The sequence below is a fragment of the Erythrolamprus reginae genome, chromosome 2 (assembly GCF_031021105.1).
Source record: "Erythrolamprus reginae isolate rEryReg1 chromosome 2, rEryReg1.hap1, whole genome shotgun sequence".
Classification (NCBI taxonomy): Eukaryota; Metazoa; Chordata; class Lepidosauria; order Squamata; family Dipsadidae; genus Erythrolamprus; species Erythrolamprus reginae.
The window spans coordinates 110199370-110215211 of NC_091951.1; the positions used below are offsets into that span (position 1 = coordinate 110199370).

The window sequence follows — 15842 nt, forward strand, 5'->3', positions numbered from 1 at the left end:
GGGGTGTCACATGATCACCATTTGCAACCTTCCCAAACAAGCAGCGTCAGTAGAAAAAGCTGAAATCACTTAATCACTTGGCCACAGTGATTACAGACTGGCAATTGAGTGCAACTCACAACTGTTTCATCTACCAACAGGTATCCCATCCCAATTTCGGTCATTTAAAAACATATTTCTACAGAAAGCCTGCAGGGACAGATCCATTAGTTTCTGCAGCATACATAACCTTCGAAGTTCACAGATAATACACCTTAAAAGTGTGCAGTACTTTGTTAATTTAACAACAAAAAAAGGAAATTTAGTGAAACGTGTCCCAAATGTGGATCAACTTTATTGCGTAATCACAGATAACAAATGTGTTATTCTGTTCACTTTTGAAAGATTTAGAAGGCACATCCAAACATACATTCTTTAAAAATGTTTCCATAGATTTAACTTTTAATATAACATTTTCATTTTTTACTATACACAGATCAACATAAATTTTAGTGGACTATTACAGAAGATAAATCAATGAAGGTGAAAATTTGTTTTACAGCAAATCTATAAACCTGAAGTATAAAGTTATTGAAACAATAGATTATTTTGAGCTTAAAAATAACAAGTGTGTGCATCTGAAATAGTGTATTTTTGAATATGACATTTTGCTGGCAATCTATAAAAAATAGTTTCCATGATTTTAGTATCCCATTTTTATAAATTAAATCTTTTTCAATTTGAATATAATATACAGTGCCACATGTTAATAGAATTTAGAATATTAAAAAACTATTACATGTTAGGTTCATTCCTGGTCTTAACATTGTGGAAATAAAATTTTAGGAAGAAGTAGTTGAACACCTCTGGAGCAGTAATGTATGGCAGGTATCACAAACTCGTACAGGCTTTGGATATGATGGAAGTGCAAGTTCATTGCTTGAACAGGTGTTACAAAAGATGTGGCCACAGTTTCGACAATGGTGCTGCAAATACAGAAAATGTTATTTCAGAGGGCAGGTACTGCTATAGAGAAAGTATTCTAGGGTCCTGGAGCCTAGAATGAAACAACCTTGCTGGGTTGAATTGTCTGGATAGACCCTACTGAAGACAGCAGGTCCCTTAAGGCCACTGGATAAGAACCAACACTACCAAATTGACAACCAGTGTAGTTCAAAAAGCAGAGTTACATGGGGCATATCTAAGTCTGCCCATCACCACCTGAACTACTGTATTTTGGATCGTGAAGTTACTAGGAGAGAGACCTCATGAAAAGCACATTGCATTATTCAAACTGTGAAGTGACCAAGATACGATTGAAGTGCTTCATTTCCCCAAATCTAAGGAAGGATTTAACGGGTGCCACAAATGAAGCCGTTGAAAAGCCTTCCTTGTCATTCCTTCTATCTGTTTGTTTATCAATTTTTTATTATTTATATGTATATGCCGCCCACTCCCAATAGGACTCAGGGTGGGTAACAGCAATCACAATACAGTAGTCCCTCGATTATCGCGAGGGTTCCGTTCCAGGACCCCTTGCGATAATCGAAATTTCGCGATATAGCGGTGCGGAAGTAAAAACACCATCTGCGCATGCGTGCCACTTTTCCATGGTGTTTTTACTTCCGCACCGCCAGCCCGCTGCCCGCCACTTGTCCGCTGCCCGCCCGCTCACCTCGCCAGCAAGAGGGGAAGACCCATGAAAGATTCCTTGGGCCGCCTAGCAGCTGATCTGCTCGGCAGCGCAGCAGCAGCCTGCGCTGCCGAGCAGATCAGCTGCTAGGCGGCCCAAGGAACCTTCCATGGGTCTTCCCCCTCTTGCTTGTGAGGGCGCTTCAACGTTTCCGGACGGCAAGCTCGGACTCTTTCTTTTTCCCTCAGAGGACGCTTATGACAGGCGGCTGAGGCTTCGAGTGTGTCCCCTTCCACCGCCAAGGTCTCCCAGGAGTCCACACCCCCTTTTAAGGCGCCCGCAGATCAAGCGCTCTAGCCAGGCCCGGGCGCACGCCCCCTCTTCCCGCTTCGGTGGGCCTGCCCGGCGCGGGGGTCTCTTCCCCCTCATGGACACTCTTCGTGCCTGGCTTCCTTCTCTCTCCTCCCTTCCCCCCGCTTTCCTCCGGGCGTGTTGGAGAAGAGGGTCTTCTTCCGCTCTTATTGTCTTGGGTGGGCGGGAGGCAGGAGCTGCAGAAAGGGAAACTTTTTTGTTTTCCTTCGCTCCGCCACCCAAGAGAGCGGAGAGGCAGCGGGGGCGCAAGGAAGAAGAAGCGGTGGTGGCGGCGGCTTCCTTCGGGGGCAACGCCAGCAAGAGGGAAGATGACGCGCGGGCGGCACAGGGGGGGGGAGGCAAAGCTCTGCGGCTCCAGCCACTTTCAGCCAAGCCTCCCCGGCCACGCAGCCAGGGAAGCCGAGCCGGGCGTGGAACATCGGCGCAGGAGGCAGGACACGATCGGGCGACCGGAGCAGCAGCGCCGCCGCCGTCACGCCCGGCTCGGCTTCCCTGGCTGCGTGGCCGGGGAGGCTTGGCTGAAAGTGGCTGGAGCCGCAGAGCTTTGCCTCCCCCCCCCTGTGCCGCCCGCGCGTCATCTTCCCTCTTGCTGGCGTTGCCCCCGAAGGAAGCCGCCGCCACCACCGCTTCTTCTTCCTTGCGCCCCCGCTGCCTCTCCGCTCTCTTGGGTGGCGGAGCGAAGGAAAACAAAAAGTTTCCCTTTCTGCAGCTCCTGCCTCCCGCCCACCCAAGACAATAAGAGCGGAAGAAGACCCTCTTCTCCAACACGCCCGGAGGAAAGCGGGGGGAAGGGAGGAGAGGTCTTCCCCCTCTTGCTGGCGTGCGTGGGCGGTGGGGAAGACCCATGGGAGATTCCTTGGGCCGCCTAGCAGCTGAGGGTCTTCCCCACCGCCCACGCACGCCAGCAAGAGGGACACTCTTCGTGCCTGGCTTCCTTCTCTCTCCTCCCTTCCCCCCGCTTTCCTCGGGGCGTGTTGGAGAAGAGGGTCTTCTTCCGCTCTTATTGTCTTGGGTGGGCGGGAGGCAGGAGCTGCAGAAAGGGAAACTTTTTGTTTTCCTTCGCTCCGCCACCCAAGAGAGCGGAGAGGCAGCGGGGGCGCAAGGAAGAAGAAGCGGTGGTGGCGGCGGCTTCCTTCGGGGGCAACGCCAGCAAGAGGGAAGATGACGCGCGGGCGGCACAGGGGGGGGGGGAGGCAAAGCTCTGCGGCTCCAGCCACTTTCAGCCAAGCCTCCCCGGCCACGGAGCCAGGGAAGCCGAGCCGGGCGTGGAACATCGGCGCAGGAGGCAGGACACGATCGGGCGACCGGAGCAGCAGCGCCGCCGCCGTCACGCCCGGCTCGGCTTCCCTGGCTGCGTGGCCGGGGAGGCTTGGCTGAAAGTGGCTGGAGCCGCAGAGCTTTGCCTCCCCCCCCCTGTGCCGCCCGCGCGTCATCTTCCCTCTTGCTGGCGTTGCCCCCGAAGGAAGCCGCCGCCACCACCGCTTCTTCTTCCTTGCGCCCCCGCTGCCTCTCCGCTCTCTTGGGTGGCGGAGCGAAGGAAAACAAAAAGTTTCCCTTTCTGCAGCTCCTGCCTCCCGCCCACCCAAGACAATAAGAGCGGAAGAAGACCCTCTTCTCCAACACGCCCGGAGGAAAGCGGGGGGAAGGGAGGAGAGGTCTTCCCCCTCTTGCTGGCGTGCGTGGGCGGTGGGGAAGACCCATGGGAGATTCCTTGGGCCGCCTAGCAGCTGAGGGTCTTCCCCACCGCCCACGCACGCCAGCAAGAGGGACACTCTTCGTGCCTGGCTTCCTTCTCTCTCCTCCCTTCCCCCCGCTTTCCTCGGGGCGTGTTGGAGAAGAGGGTCTTCTTCCGCTCTTATTGTCTTGGGTGGGCGGGAGGCAGGAGCTGCAGAAAGGGAAACTTTTTGTTTTCCTTCGCTCCGCCACCCAAGAGAGCAGGAGGCAGCGGGGGCGCAAGGAAGAAGAAGCGGTGGTGGCGGCGGCTTCCTTCGGGGGCAACGCCAGCAAGAGGGAAGATGACGCGCGGGCGGCACAGGGGGGGGGGAGGCAAAGCTCTGCGGCTCCAGCCACTTTCAGCCAAGCCTCCCCGGCCACGGAGCCAGGGAAGCCGAGCCGGGCGTGGAACATCGGCGCAGGAGGCAGGACACGATCGGGCGACCGGAGCAGCAGCGCCGCCGCCGTCACGCCCGGCTCGGCTTCCCTGGCTGCGTGGCCGGGGAGGCTTGGCTGAAAGTGGCTGGAGCCGCAGAGCTTTGCCTCCCCCCCCCCTGTGCCGCCCGCGCGTCATCTTCCCTCTTGCTGGCGTTGCCCCCGAAGGAAGCCGCCGCCACCACCGCTTCTTCTTCCTTGCGCCCCCGCTGCCTCTCCGCTCTCTTGGGTGGCGGAGCGAAGGAAAACAAAAAGTTTCCCTTTCTGCAGCTCCTGCCTCCCGCCCACCCAAGACAATAAGAGCGGAAGAAGACCCTCTTCTCCAACACGCCCGGAGGAAAGCGGGGGGAAGGGAGGAGAGGTCTTCCCCCTCTTGCTGGCGTGCGTGGGCGGTGGGGAAGACCCATGGGAGATTCCTTGGGCCGCCTAGCAGCTGAGGGTCTTCCCCACCGCCCACGCACGCCAGCAAGAGGGACACTCTTCGTGCCTGGCTTCCTTCTCTCTCCTCCCTTCCCCCCGCTTTCCTCGGGGCGTGTTGGAGAAGAGGGTCTTCTTCCGCTCTTATTGTCTTGGGTGGGCGGGAGGCAGGAGCTGCAGAAAGGGAAACTTTTTGTTTTCCTTCGCTCCGCCACCCAAGAGAGCGGAGAGGCAGCGGGGGCGCAAGGAAGAAGAAGCGGTGGTGGCGGCGGCTTCCTTCGGGGGCAACGCCAGCAAGAGGGTCTTCCCCCTCTTGCTGGCGTGCGTGGGCGGTGGGGAAGACCCATGGGAGATTCCTTGGGCCGCCTAGCAGCTGAGGGTCTTCCCCACCGCCCACGCACGCCAGCAAGAGGGCGAAGACCCTCTTGCTGGCGTTGCCCCCGAAGGAAGCCGCCGCCGCCACGCCCGGCTCGGCTTCCCTGGCTCCTTGGCCGGGTGGGCTCGGCCGAAAGGGGCTGGAACTGCAGAGCCGAAGGGTGGCCTTTTTGTCTGGGAGGGAAGATGACGCGCGGGCGGCACAGGGGGGGGGGGAGGCAAAGCTCTGCGGCTCCAGCCACTTTCAGCCAAGCCTCCCCGGCCACGGAGCCAGGGAAGCCGAGCCGGGCGTGGAACATCGGCGCAGGAGGCAGGACACGATCGGGCGACCGGAGCAGCAGCGCCGCCGCCGTCACGCCCGGCTCGGCTTCCCTGGCTGCTTGGCGGGGGGGGGGAGGCTTGGCCGAAAGGGGCTGTACCCGCAGAGCTTTGCCTCCCACCCCTCGCCCCTGTGCTGCCGGCGCGTCATCTTCCCTCCCAGACTCCCCCGGCAAAGTGACGTGGAGGAATGGAAAGCTGAAACCGGGCGGTTTGAGTTTCCCATTCCTTCAAGTCACTTCGCCGCTGCTCTCCTGGCTAAACTGTGTGGCAGGAGACAGGCTTTGAGTTTTTGGCTGGGGGGGAGAAGTAGAACCTTCCTAACTCCCCCCCCCCACCAGCCAGAAGGAGCGGCGAAGTGACGTGGAGGAATGGAAAGCTGAAACTGGGCGGTTTGAGTTTCCCATTCCTCCAAGTCACTTTGCCGCTCCTCTCCTGGCTAAACCGGCGGCAGGAGACAGGGTTGGGGGGGGGGTACTGGGAAGCCCCCCAGGCCGACTGCCACCTTTTCAAACAGCCGCGCCCTTCCCAGCTGAGTCCTGAAGCCAAGCGCCTTTGGAACTTCTGCGCTTGGCTTCAGGACTCAGCTGGGAAGCGGCACGGGTGTTTTAAAAGGTCTCCCCCGGCATGGGGGGCTTCCTAGCACCCCCCCAAACCCGGGTTGGGGGTTCGGGGGGGTGCTAGGAAGCCTCCCATGCCGGCGGGAAGACCCAGGGAAGGTTCCTTTGGCCGCCTAGCAGCTGATCTGCCCGGCGGTAATGCAAACTCCACCATCTACGCATGCGTGCAGATGGTGGTGTTACTTCCGGGTAGAAAACTCGCGATATAGCGTTTCGCGAAGCTCGAGATCGCGAAACTCGAGGGATCACTGTACTATAAGCAATAATAAAATACAACACTGATAAAACAGCGATATAAAAATATGTAAAAGTCTATAAAAAAAACACACACAATCATTCTTAATTCCAGGCCAGCCAGAAAAGCCAGGTCTTAATGGCTTTCTGGAAGACTGGTAAGGTGGAGATAGTACGGATCTCTGGAGACAATTGATTCCAAAAGGTGGGGGCTGCCACAGAGAAGGCTCTTCCCCGAGGTCCTGCCAGCTGATATTGTTTGGCAGACGGAACTAGAAGAAGGCTAACCTACCTTCAAGCGAGGAATCCAGGAAGACTCCTAGATTATACACTACTCTCGATTGGGGAAGTATAACTTCATTCAAGGCCATCATTGGAGATGTTTGGCCGAACAGAACATCAGAACACCCACCACTACTTAGTCTTGGTAGGAATGAGTTGGAGATGGCTTTTCTATCCAATCCTATACAGACTCCAGCTGTTAGGGCAGAACTATTTGGCTGACCCAGAGTCAAAAGATATAACTTGCTTTCATCGAGTATTAAGACAGCTCCTGGAAAGTAGCAACAAAGCATTTGTACCTCTTACTCATTCTATTGATTTAATCAGGCAGGTCATGGTTGCCCCAAAGGTACTTTCCAAAAGCAACTTTGGGTTTTTGTTGTTGAAAAAATTTCATTTCTCATCTTCCCCCCCCTGCCCCCCCCCAAAAAGTCCAGTTGCCTTTGGAAAGCATCTTTAGGACTCTTACTCATTCTATTTTATCAATGGAGGGGGGGGGGACTCTGATTAAAAAGAACTGTCAATATAGTACTAATGGAACATAGTACTACCTTTCTTCTTGAAATGGAGAACGCTTGCTCACACTGCTTACAGTTGGTTGCTTCATCATCTTTTAGCCATGCATGACCCTAATATTTAAAAATAATGGTATTAGCTTAATTGAATTCATATAGACTTACAACAAAATAAAAAGATATAGGCAAACTTTTGAAAGTTTCTGTAAATTAATTACATATCTAACTCCCCAAATAGACTTATATCAATTAGGTAAACGTTCCTCTCGCATGTACTATATATGCTAATCATTCCTGACTCTAGGACATGCGTACGTGCTATCGCGCATGTGTGAGTGCCTACGCCCATAATTCAATGCCTGAGGAGGGCGAAAAAACAGCTTCCCCCACCCTCTGGAGGCCGGAAACAGACTGTTTCCCAACTTCTGGTGGACCCAGTAGGCTTGTGTTTCACCTTCTTCAGGCTCCAAAAGCTTCCCTGGAGCCGGGGGAGGCTAAAAATGCCCTCCCCCATCCTGGAGGTTCTCTGGAAGCAAAAAATGCCCTTCCAGAGCCTCTGCAAGTCAAAAATTAACTGGCCGGTACACACATACACTTTGGAGCTGAGCTAGGGCAACGGTTCACATGCCAGCCGATATGGCTCCGCGTGCCACCTGTGGCACCTGTGCCATTGGTTCCCCATCACTGTTCTAGGGGGTGGTGCTCATCTCGGTTTCCAACCTGAAAACACTGCACTATCTGAAGACACCTCCATGGTCATGTGGCTGGCAGGACTAAATGCCGAAGGCACACAAAACACTTACCTTCCCACCAAAGGTGGTCCCTATTTTTTTACTTGCACTTTTACCTGTTTTTGAACTGCTAGGTTGGCAGAAGCTGGAAAAAGTAATGGGAGCTCACTCCGTTATGCGGCGTTAGGAATTTGAATTGCTGACCTTTCTGATTGACAAGCTCAGCATCTTAGCCACTGAGCCAGCCCATCCCTAAGCTATACATTAAATAAACAAAATAAAGAAACTTCAAAATAAACATGTGCAGGATAGTGTTGCACATTGGGAAAGAATATACTGACAATTACATGTCAGAAATTGGTTGACCAACCCATAAATAAACATTTAAAGACAGAAGATATCAAGATGCTATGTCAATACTTTTCTAGTTTTACTATTTTGTCCCTATGCCACATGCTGATAAAGGGAAAGATGTTAATAAAATGAGTTAGTATTTATTAAATGAACCTAAATACATTACTGAATGAACAGTACCTTTAATGCTTTATTCACTTCTTTAAAATCTTCCATCTTAAGTTTTGATCTGAAAAAAATAAATAAATCTAGTGATATTTTTAGTTGCCTGATACTAACCACTACAACTATTCTTTCCCATTAAAATATTAACCCTGCCTAAAGAAACATCACTGCTACTAATACAGCATGGATAAAATTCAAATAAGGCATTCACAAGTCAGAGCCTTCCTTTTTTTATATTACACTAACTTTTTTGACACAATAAAAGTGTCTACCAGGAACAATTCCAAGTCCAACAGACAAAAGCCCCATAACAATCACTAATCTCCAATCACAGCTGCATACATTAACTTCAAAACATTTGGGCCATTTCATGTTTCAATTACAAGTCAGCACTTCCTTCACAAAATTTTACTGATTCGTTGCAAAAGGTCAACAACTTAGAGTTAACACATCTTCTCTCCTGGTGGTTCTAAGGTTGTCAGATTGCTGGTGATCTTAGTCTCAAGGTACTGCTTGAAATGGTACTCCTTGCAGCAAGGTAAGACTCACCCCGTCTGAGGAGGGTCTCTCTGGCAACAATTCATCACCCAGAAGGGAGGAGGCTGAGTGCTATGGCACTTTCTCTCCCTGGCTTTTCCCTGGAAACAATTACTGTAGGTTCCATTGTGAAAAAAAAAATCTTCCAGAATTTATCATATGCTTTGGCGTATTAATGCAATGTTGCCAGAACTGTTTTTAATTACTTAATTTACCTAATACTGTTTACCAAAGAGTTGCAAGATATGGTGGTACAATTAATTGATGGTACGAATTATTGAAATATACTTACTGGCTTAGATGAAGCCCCATTTCTTGAAGGGCTTGTTCTTGTTCTCCACAGATCTTTTCTAGCTGCTGCTTCTCTTCCTGCAGTTTTCGCAATTCCTATGCACGCACATAGACAAATGAAATGGACTATACTACAATTCTATTAACTGATTTATCCACCTTTCCTATTTTATATGAAGTCTTTTATAAAAACCTACTGAAGTTGAAAGATAATATATTCTCTCTCACCTATGAACAGATATATTTTACATATTCTATGCTCCTACAGCAGTGATGGCGAACCTATGGCACGGGTGCCACAGGTGGCACGCGGAGCCATATCTGCCGGCACGCGAGCCGTTGCCCTAGCTCTGCTCCAATGTGCATGTGTGTGCTGGCCAGCTGATTTTTGGCTCACACAGAGGCTCTGGGAGGGTGTTTTTGGCTTCCAGAGAGCCTCCGGGGGGATGGGGGAAGGCGTTTTTACCCTCTCCCAGCTCCAGAGAAGCCTTTGCAGCCTTGGGAGGGCAAAATACGAGCCTACTGTGCCCCCCAGAAGTTGGGAAACAATCCAGAGGGCCTCCGGGGAGCAGGGGAAGCGGGTTTTGCCTTCCCCAGGCATTGAATTATGGGTGTGGGTACTCATGCATGCGCAATCGTGCGTGCACAAGCTCTTTCAGCACCTGAGGGGAAAAAAGGTTCGCCATCACTGTCCTACAGCATTAATGAAAGACTACAGTGATTTATATCATTATAAAAATACCAATAGGCATGAAAACCTGTAATTAGAAAGGCCTATTGTATTATTTATTTATTAGATTTATTTATTTATTAGCCACAAAAGGTCACAAATGCAACGCACCTTTTTAAAACATGAAGCTATCATCATCTAGGGTAGTATTTATTAAACTTGGCAACTTTTTTTAATATTCTGGGAGCAGATGTCCACACATCTTAAAGTTGTAGTTCAGAAACACTGGCTCAGAGTGATTGGTCCTTCCCCAAATTACATTGCAATTATCAAATGTGCTATAAAACTTTAAAAGTGAGAGGATGGACTGAAAAGAATGGAATGGTGTAATCTGTTGACCTTCAATATAATCCTGCTATATGTGTCTTAGAACAATCCCTCCCCCCCCCTGCTTTTTTCACTCTAGGGCAGAACATTTTCTCCCTTCATGAAATATCTTACTGGCTTAACCATACCCACCATCTTCAGAACATTGTGCTTTCTCATTCCAGTTCTTCCATCTTTCTTTTAATCTCTCCTGTTCTTTTTTTTTTTAATTGAACATTACTTTATTCTGGGGCTAGAAGGGGGAAGCAGTGATTCTCTTAGGACAGACCTGGGCAAAGTGCGGCCCGGGGGCTGAATGTGGCCCACCCGCTGTCTGTGACCAGCCCGCGGAGGTTGGAAGGAAGGAAGGAAGGAGAAATGAAGGAAGGAAGGAGAAATGGAGGAAGGGAGGAAGGAAGGAAGGAAGGAGAAATGAAGGCAGGAAAGAAGGAAGGAAGGGGTGGGCAATTAATTTATAATTATAATATAATTATAATATATAATTATATATATAATATAATATAATAAATATATAATTATAATTTATAATTACAGTATAATTAACTCAGTTCTACCCAATAATATAGAGTATTGAGTAGAACTGAGTTAATTATATTAATCCGGCCCTCTAAAACCATCCCAATTTCTCATGCGGCCCCATGGCAAAATTAATTGCCCACCCGTCTTAGGAGTAAGCAAACAAAGACCATCATTTCTCATCAGAAAGTAAATCAACTACTATGAAATCCTAAGCCTAACCTACCCTCTTTCTCTTGAAAGAAACCAAATCATGACGTGCCTTACTTTTTTCAAACCTTCTACTTGCTGCAGTTCAGCTTTCAGCAAAGCTGTAGTGTCTTTCTCATGGTGTAACTCTCGCTGTAGACTCTGTCGCTGTTCTTTCTCAGATTTTAATTCTTTTTCAATAACTGTACTGTGCAAATTAAAAGAAAGAAGCACAACAAAGTCAGAAATAAAACCTATTTTCCAAAATAATTTTAGCTTATTAGCATTATGGAATAATTTTGAAAAATGGCAGGAGTTTGTACTTTTCCTGAGTTATAAAATATGACTTTGTTTTGTTTTGTTCTGTGAAAATGGCCAATAGGATCCAGATAGTTAGAGAGATTCTGACTTTCATTTTGGTTCAAAAGTATATCTTCAAAATCCTTTAAAAAATTGTTTCTAGAATTTTAATTTGTCATGCAATTTTGAATTAAATTCCAAAATCTCTTCTTTTTGAATACATGGTGTGGAATCAGGAACTAGAATTGATTTACAAGTTTTACCTAATCGGTTCACCATAGCAATAAAATTGCTAGAAATGATATTTCCCCAAAAAATCATTGCTCATACCTCAGAACAGAGACTTAGCAATGTAACAACAACCACACTATCAAATAAAAGGACTGCTAAGTGAAAGAAAGAGGAAAAATGTTGGAGTGGATTTGCAAAACTGTTGCCCTTTTACAGGTAGTCTTTAACTTATAACAATTTGTTTAATGAGAGTTTGGAATTACGACAGCCAGGAAACAGGTATCTGCAAAGTACTTCTATCAAAAAACACTGAACCATCACCCTGAGATCACCTGACTGTGATCTGAATGTCAGTTGTTAAGCACTCCACAATCATGCGATTGCCATTTGTAATCTCTGCTGATTTCCCCTGAAAGTCAATGGGGAATACGGCTGCTTGCCTGCTGCAGAGCTGAGATTCCCTCCTAGCAATTACAGTGATACCTCATCTTACGAACCCCTCGTCATACAAACTTTTTGAGATACGAACCCAGGGTTTAAGATTTTTTTGCCTCTTCTTCCGAACTATTTTCACCTTACAAACCCGCCGCCACCACTGGGATGCCCCGCCTCCGGACTTCCGTTGCCAACGAAGCGCCCATTTTTGCGCTGCTGGGATTCCCCTGAGGCTGCCCTTCATGGGAAACCCAACCTCCGGACATCCGCGTTTTTGCGATGCTGCAGGGGAATTCCAGCAGTGCAAAAACGGGCACTTTGCTGGCAACGGAAGTCCGAGGTGGGGTTTCCCAGTGAGGGAAGCCTCAGCGAAATCGCAGTCCGGAGGTGGGGTTTCAAGGACTTCGGTGTTTTTGCAATGCTGCGATTTCACTGAGGCTTCCCTCGCTGGGAAACCCCACCTCCGGACTTCCGTTGCCAGCAAAGCGCCCGTTTTTGCAATGCTGGGATTCCCCTGCAGCATCGCAAAAACACGGAAGTCCAGAGGTGGGGTTTCCCATGGAGGGGAGCCTCAGGGGAATCCCAGTAGCGCAAAAACGGGCACTTCGGCTGGCAAAAGGGGTGAATTTTGGGCTTGCACGCATTAATCGCTTTTACATTAATTCCTATGGGAAACATTGTTTCATCTTATGAACTTTTCACCTTACGATCCTTGTCCCGGAACCAATTAAGTTCTCAAGACAAGGTATCACTGTAGCTTTTTAAGAGTGAAAGGGCTGTCTTGACAGAAAGGAACATTAGCCTGGAGGAAATCTTAGCTCTGCATGAAGCAGAGATTCTCCCCTGCCCCGTAAGCAGCCCTTTCACTCTCAAAGTGGTGGACCGTGCAATCAGAGAATAGATCCCTAGGATCTGAGCTCCATTCCTGTAGCTTTTTGGAGGAATTCCACTTTGCACAAGGATGGGAGAGGAACTTCTCTGAAGGGTACGGCAATTGAGTTTAGGGATCTGAGCTTCGGTCCTAACATCTTTCAAAGGATTTCACTTTTGCTCTTGGAAGGGACCTGAATTTGACAGGCAGTTCTATTGCTCTGTCTGCTTAACCTGGGAGACTGCTTAATGATCACAATCTGGACTGCCGGGATTACAGTCACTGAGTGAAGGAAACATGTGGGTGTCTCATTTAATGATTGCTTTACTTAGTGATTCAGGTTTTGGTCCCAATTGTGTAAGCTGAAGACTACTTGTAGCTTCAGTGACAAAGTATTAATTGTACTGCTTCCACTTTAAGTAGGTAAGTATCCACTCTTTTGGGAATACAATTTAAGGAAGTGAAGTCTACCCCAACTCTTGAAACCTCCTTTGGAACTGCCCTATGGTAGGTAGCACATGTATAGTAGCATAAGCTTCTATTAGGTGAGCACTGCTAGAGTAGAGATTCCTTTTTACCAGAAGTATTTAATCCTTTGTGGGTGGAAAAACACTTCTGCTGTCTTGATTTTGTGAACCATTAATTGTAAACCAGAATGCGTTTCCTCTATTCAAAAGAATACAAACATAAGGTTAAGCTAAGGTTATATAAAGTAATAGTACCAGTTGCTATCCAGTTGGAGTAGTTGCTGCTTCAGAGTCTCAATTTTGCTCCCCAATTCTTGTTTCAATTTGGCATTTTTCTCTTCCGCAAGCTTCTTGGCCTTGTCTGCGTGCTGCAGTCTAAAGTACAAAAAAGAGATATACCAACCTGTTATTTTTTGTACTACATCAAAATGACAAGTTTAAAACATCAGGGACTAGATCCTATGTTCAAAGGAAATGCCATTTCATGCCTCCTGATTCATGGAAAAGTGTAATTATTGATAGGAAGAAGTCGTCCCCCCTCAAAAAAGAAACAAATAAATTGACATGAATCAGATAATCTTTATTTGAGATGAACTCTGAGCTCTGCCAGCAGCTTCTAAATAGGACAGCAGTAACTTCAAGGAACTGCTAGGGAGTGCAGAAGAAAAGAACGCACCACAACAGCTCCTATCATAAAATGTTATGATTAATTAATGTAACCCACCGCTTCTTTATAAATGCCTTGGTTGAAATTGAATAAATGTTTATAAGATACGGATCCCAGTGCTGATCACTGATTTATCTTCCTATAACCCCTTTTTCCTTCTCTTTGATATATCGACCTTCATCATATTAAACTCTGGAACCAACTCCCCCCAGGGATTAGAATTGCCCCCACCCTCCTTGCCTTTCGTAAGCTGCTTAAAACCCACCTCTGCCGCCAGGCATGGGGGAATTGAGATATTCTTTCCCCCTAGCCTTTACAATTTTATGCATGGTATGTCTGTATGTATGATTGGTTTTTATAACAATGGGTTTTTAACTGTTTTTAGTATTAGATTATTGTTATGTGCTATTTTATTAATGTTGTTAGCCGCCCCGAGTCTGCGGAGAGGGGCGGCATACAAATCCAATAAATAGATAGATAGATAGACAGACAGACAGACAGACAGACAGACAGACAAACAAACAAAACAAAGATTTTGGCCTCTCCAACTTTGTTCGTGCATTCTGATCTATGAAATTCTGTATCATTACAATAAGGGGGCTAGTCTGCCTAAAAGACTTTTCCATTACCCATTCCATTTGACAGGAAAGCAAGTAGGGCAATAGACATGAGAATCCCTTTCCAGGTTTTCCTATTCTAAAAATTTGCCTTACAGGGCTCTCCAAGAGCCACTTTATGGGGAAAATGGGCAGCACCAAGGGACACAATGAAGAACTGGCATTCATGCTTCAGTAGAAACAACCTGTCCGAATTGTGATATGCAGAACTCTGCAAAACTGCTAAGGGCACACCTTGATCAGATATGTGGAAGAAATCACCTGTCTTCCAATTGTTTCACAGAAGACATCATTTGATCTGCTTTGCCTTCAAAGGATGATATTGCTTCTTTCTTCTGTTGTAAAGAACTCTGTGCAGTCTGGAGCAAAAGCAAATTCAAACAGGTCACTTTAAATTAATCACTTCTTATGGCTTGGAGGGCTGTAACAGTTCAGAAAGATCCCTTTTCACATCTCTTTTCATATTCCAAAGGTTCTCTTAATTCTAAGATAGGAGAGTTAATAAATCTGATGGCAAAAATCAAGAAAGTGCTTTAGTTGCAGTACTTCAAAAGAAAAAAAACCCCTGGGAAATAATCCAATACGCCTACGTTTATATCCAGATTGCAACAGTTAAATAAAAAACTTTATTTTTTGTAGTACAGAAGTGAGCGCTTAATTGGTGGCTGAAGGACATACTTGTCTTTGTTTGCTGGACAGAACGTCTGCAGTGGGTGGAAATTTAATTTGTATCATAGGGCTACCTGACAAATATTAGGAGTCAATATTTTTTTCTCGGTTTCCTTGATGGGAAGTTTAAAAACCTTAAAAAACCCCTCTCCATTTAGCTTTTTAAGACCTACAGTAGGATTTTGTGCTTCCTACTGGCAAATGGCAGAAAGCCACATCACATGTTTGCGATTGTTAGGAGCTTTGGGACTGCATGCTGGTCTGGCTACCTTATTCCAGAGCCTTTGGCCATCTGCTGCCTTTTCAAGTATTCTATTTAAAATAGTACCTGAAAAGAAAATATTGCATAAAAGCTTCTAGTAATGTCTTAGCTAGATGAGTGATGGATGTTGATTAATAGGGCATCCCCACATTAAGCTTCTAAATTATTCCCCAGATCAAGAATAAGGATCTAATTCTTGCAATACTTATCTTTTCCAGTCAAAAAACTAAGTTAGGAATTTGCTCCCTTTTTGGTGGTAAGAATATCACAAGTAAAAAAAACCTGGGGAAGTGAATAATTATTTGCTCTTCAGCTGTGTGTGAAGAATCTCCTTATTTGCCAAAAGAACACATAGAGGTAAGAAATGAATTCCTGGCCTGAATGCTTTTTCTTACCTCTCACATGACCATATATTATCCAAGTCAGAATTCCTTGGTATTTCGTTGAAAAGGAATTCTGGCACAAAATCCAGTGTTATCCTAACTCAGGGGTAGACAAAGTTGGCTCTTCTATGACATGTGGACTTCAACTCCCAGAATTCCTGAGCTAGCATGTTTGGCTCAGGAATTCTGGGAGTTAAAGTCCACAAG

At 47.3% G+C, this 15842-nt stretch overlaps 1 protein-coding gene across 7 annotated transcripts in view; it reads right to left on the reverse strand.

Moving 5' to 3' along the window:
• Positions 1-316: 316 nt before the first annotated feature.
• The window catches only part of RUFY1 (RUN and FYVE domain containing 1), a 30169-nt gene continuing 14643 nt past the window's right edge, over positions 317-15842 (reverse strand). For all 7 annotated transcript variants that reach the window (XM_070739151.1, XM_070739157.1, XM_070739155.1 and 4 more), the window contains exons 12-18: positions 14583-14680; positions 13293-13412; positions 10812-10941; positions 8973-9067; positions 8159-8207; positions 6930-7007; positions 317-965 (exon numbers count right to left, since the gene is read on the reverse strand). In XM_070739151.1, the coding sequence (XP_070595252.1) occupies positions 822-965; positions 6930-7007; positions 8159-8207; positions 8973-9067; positions 10812-10941; positions 13293-13412; positions 14583-14680 (714 nt within the window). In that variant the 3' untranslated portion in view covers positions 317-821. The remainder of the gene's footprint in view (positions 966-6929; positions 7008-8158; positions 8208-8972; positions 9068-10811; positions 10942-13292; positions 13413-14582; positions 14681-15842) is intronic.